Source organism: Triticum aestivum, chromosome 1A (assembly GCF_018294505.1).
Source record: "Triticum aestivum cultivar Chinese Spring chromosome 1A, IWGSC CS RefSeq v2.1, whole genome shotgun sequence".
Taxonomy (NCBI): Eukaryota; Viridiplantae; Streptophyta; class Magnoliopsida; order Poales; family Poaceae; genus Triticum; species Triticum aestivum.
The window spans coordinates 1,726,221-1,730,512 of record NC_057794.1 but is presented as its reverse complement, the minus strand read 5'-3'; the positions used below and the strand labels follow the sequence as shown (position 1 = coordinate 1,730,512).

The 4,292-nt window shown below is 46.4% G+C and overlaps 1 protein-coding gene across 1 annotated transcript; it reads right to left on the bottom strand.

Annotated features, from left to right (window-relative positions):
* Positions 1 to 2,689: 2,689 nt before the first annotated feature.
* On the bottom strand, positions 2,690 to 4,024 carry LOC123061150 (probable carboxylesterase 3). The gene has a single exon (XM_044484116.1). The coding sequence runs from the start codon at positions 4,022 to 4,024 to the stop codon at positions 2,690 to 2,692; it is 1,335 nt and encodes a 444-aa protein (XP_044340051.1).
* Between the last annotated feature and the right edge of the window lie 268 nt (positions 4,025 to 4,292).

The following is a 4,292-nucleotide window of genomic DNA, read 5'->3' as shown; positions in this document are numbered from 1 at the left end:
AATCAAGAGGTGGCAAATCCAAGCATTGCTGGCCATTCGATTTCCTATCAATTACATCATATCCTGCCATGTGTACTATGTAGAAGTTTCCAATAGTTAAAAACTTAGTACACCCTTGTATTTGTCACATATACTATCTTTACACACTTCTCATTTATTCTAGAACCTTCCATGCATGATCTTGCTCCGCTAGAGTTTCTCGCCTGAATAGAAGTGTATCCATTTATGATTTATTCTAGAATTTTTCATGTATGCTCTTGCTCCATTAGAGTTCTCGCTTGAATAAAAGTGTATCCATTTATGATTCAGTCTAGAATCTTCCATGTATGCTCTTGCTCCATTAGAGTTCTCGTTTGAATAAAGTGTATACATTTATGGGATTATTTGTGAATTTTACTCATGGTGAAAGACTCATGATGAACCATTTCTTACATTTCATATATCGTTTCAGAGAATTTCAGCCAAATGTCACAACACTATCTTTAACCTTAAGGTCCATACATATAATGTGTTATATTAGTGTATTGGAACACAATGCAGCTAAGGTTTTCCTTTTCAATGATGTAATATGCAAGTGTCAGTTGCAACGATATCTCACAACTCACGTGCAACTCACTAGTTTGTTATTATTTTACAGCAGAAAAGAGATTTATATTATGAAAAAAAAAGTCTCTCTTCAAATGTTGAAAACACTTCATCGAGTAAGTTTGGATCACACATGAATTTTATCAACACCTCTCTTGTAGTGCTATTAAGCAATTTTTGAGTCCAACTATTGATCAACTAGCTTCTTGGTCTTTGCTTTAATGTGCCCAAATATTTCTCCGCCAACGCTTCGGCCTCAATGCCGATTCCTACATGTGTTGATGTCTTCATCACATTAGAACAATTTAGCACTAAAGAAAAAAAAGCAGTTTTTGCTTTGCTAACGAACTATTGCAGGACAACCCTATATTGCTCCAAGATGCATGACTTCCAATGCCGATTGATCCACCTCCCCACAAACACAAGCTAAATTATGACTGCTCTTAAATGAGACCATTCTACTCCGTCATACGCATCTGCTCTACTTCACCACTGTTAGCTACCCATCTCTATCATAAGCAGCATCTCCATCGATTTCCACCTCCGGTTCGTCCGTAGAGAGTCCCACTGAGCATAAGCTGCTGCTGCTCCAACACCAAAAAAACATGATGAGGATTCCACTGAGCTGTAGCCTGTAGGCGTGTCTTCCGCCACTGCAGAGATCAAGGAACACACAGTTTATTCGATCATCACCCCTTGCTGCCTTCCTATTTCTCTTCTCCGCCAGGACAACGAACAGCATCAGCATGGACCACGATGAGACCGCGGAACCTTTCTCCGACGACGACGACCACCAACCGGGGCCAATGGATGATCGCCTGTCCATCCAAGAGCTCACCGACGGTTTCTCCGACGAGCGCAGCCTCGGTGCCGGTGCCCACAGCAAAGTTTACATGGTAACGTACGTTCCACTGATTGATTGATTAAACACATGACTGCACATATATGTATGTGTGTACGTATAGTATACTGAATCTAACTACTACTTGATGACGCCATTTACTAATAGTTCTAGATGAAGCAACTAAGGATAAATAAAGTATCCTTTCAACTGGCTACCACATCCATCCAAGACAGAAACAACTTACTAAGCGTGACTCCTTAAGGACATTCAGCAATGATCATGTGCTTGTTGATATCGATGCCGACGCGCTCTTGGCCAACAAGCGTTTAGTAGTACTAACAAGAAATACCACAACTGAATCCTCATGCAAATGATTTTATGTGCACGGGATGCTCTGATTTTTTTCCTTTGTTTGCCCTGTCTTACGCGCATCACCTGCAAATACTTGCTTCTGCCCTATCTATCTATACATCCAGACATTTTCCAGGGTTTTTTCACCGAAGAGGGAAAAAACAGATATACCGCTAATTAAGCACACAAAACTACTGAACCATGTGAAATGCAAAATTTATATAGGGTGTACATGAATATGGGAAGAACATTGCTGTGAAGATGTTCCATGACGACACGCCAACACATGTTGACGGTGGTCATGAGAAATTCCACAATGAGTTCTGCAACCTCGAGAGCCTCCGACACCAGAACATCGTGCGGTTGCATCTCAGCAAAAACACATGGAATATAGATGAACTAGATGACTGGATTCATAGCTTGGAAACTGAGTATAGTACCTTTAATTAGTTCATAGCTTTTTGTTCTCCTCAGTTTGTTATGTACTTCTGTTATTTATGGCATATATAGATGAACTAGATGACTGGATTCTGGTGGGCAGGGATAGGATGAAGCCAACAGTGGAGAAGTTGCACAATGAAGATATGGTCATTATCTTTTTCTGAACACACAGGAGGCGCTGATGTCTATATAGTTGTGCATAATTATAATTCATATAAATCCAATGTAAGACAATACAGAAAATACATGAGTTGTACATAGGATCTTACACACATAGTTTGTGGAAGAAAAGAAAAAGGAGATAAACAATAGACATTTATTTGGGTACCATTTTGCCCAAAGAAACAGTTTGGTAAGGAGGTCCCTGTAGCATTACAATTATGTAGGAGCATGACGAGCCCTTAACCCCGACATTGTGATTCTCAAGCGCTTGATTTGGTTTGGTTTGGGATCCCCAAACTTGGTTGGTTAGATGATGAACTTGTGAAAACGAACAAAACCACCCCGAGGTGCTGTCGTTGCTGATAACAGGAACCTCATGTTGGATGTTATAGGGTGGCCGAGAGATAACCCATATCTTCTAGTCCTGGGTGATGATCTTCGTTCATGTCCACCAATCTGCAAGCAACTAGTACGTGTGGTATTTGTTGGGCCACTGGAATCCTTCATGGCCACCCCATAACCAAATACGTCCACATAGGGCCTGGTAGGCACACCCAGAATGGGCTGGACGGCAGAGGAGGAAGTCTGGTCCTTACCTTGGCATGCCTGCAGATGCAGCTCGTGCCGTTCCGGCGGAAAAGCGGCCGGCAACGGCAATGCCGGCCGCTGGTTTATGAACTGTATGATACTCTCCATGAGTGTCTTACTGGTCGCACGCATGGGGTTGTAGAGGTGGAAGCCATGGTCTTCGGCCTCTGACTCCACCAATGTCACCGCGTGTTGATCGTCGGCCCACATGAGGTTGCGCATGGAAGCCGCCAACCGGCGCCCACGGCCAGACAAGCTATCCTTCTCAGCGACGGCGACCAGCACACGCCGGCACATCAGCGAGGCAATGTCCCCGTCCAGAGGGTTTATCCATGGATCGTCGTTGTCAAGCTGGCCAGCCGTGACGTACGGCCAGAGCCTGTCCACAAAGTCTGGTGTAAACATGGCGACGCCGTCCCAAACGGCCTCGGAGCTAGACAGCCGGTCCACCCCCCAGAAGTAGGGGTGAACGATGACAAGCCCCTCGATGTTGACGATGTTTGTACCGCCGCCAGCCGCACGCACCGCCGTGTTGTAGACGATGTTGCCGCCGGCGTTGTCGCCCTCTAGGAAGGTGCGCTCCGGGTCGGCGTAGCTAGACAGCCAGGGGTCTGAGAGGGACGCCACCCACTGGAGCGCGGCCCATGCATCGTCATAGGCCGCAGGCACGGGATGCTCCGGTGCAATACGGTACTCCACAGACACGATGAGAGCCCCAGTCAGTGCGGCGAGGGACCTGACATAGTTATTGTATGTGCGGCCAAATGCGCTCTCTGTGCAGAACGATCCACCGTGCACGTACATGATGACTGGAAGCCTCTCGCCGGCGGCTGCAGCATCTGGAGGCAGAAAGAGGCGTGCTGACACGCCGGTGCAGTTGTCGATGATGACGTCCCTCGTTGCCACTCCACGGTTGGCTGCCGGGTCCTCAGTCGCTGCCACGAATGGGCTGCGCAGAAAGCGCTCGACACGGCCGCCCTTATACTCGCGAATGAATGGATAGAGGTCGACGGTGATGTCCTCACCGCCGTCCTTGTCATTTCTTGGAGGCATATTGGTCGAGCTAGCAGTTGTACCCTTGCACGTGTGTCGACGTAGTATCTAGTGTGGGTGCGGCCAACAATGCATGCAGCTCAATCTATCTGTGTGGTACGTTCTGGTGGCTGCTCCTCGGTTTTTATAGCTAGAAGTTGATTCCACTCTAACATGGCCATGCATATATAATGTGTGTGTGTGTGTGTGTGTGTGTGTGTGTGTGTGTGTGTGTGTGTGTGCACAACTACTCAAGAACGGTTGAATTGAGCCGATCATCTGAGTGATG

Bases quoted from the DNA above. Each gene is read 5' to 3' on its own strand.
- LOC123061150 (XM_044484116.1), bottom strand. From the start codon at position 4,024: ATGCCTCCAAGAAATGACAAGGACGGCGGTGAGGACATCACCGTCGAC.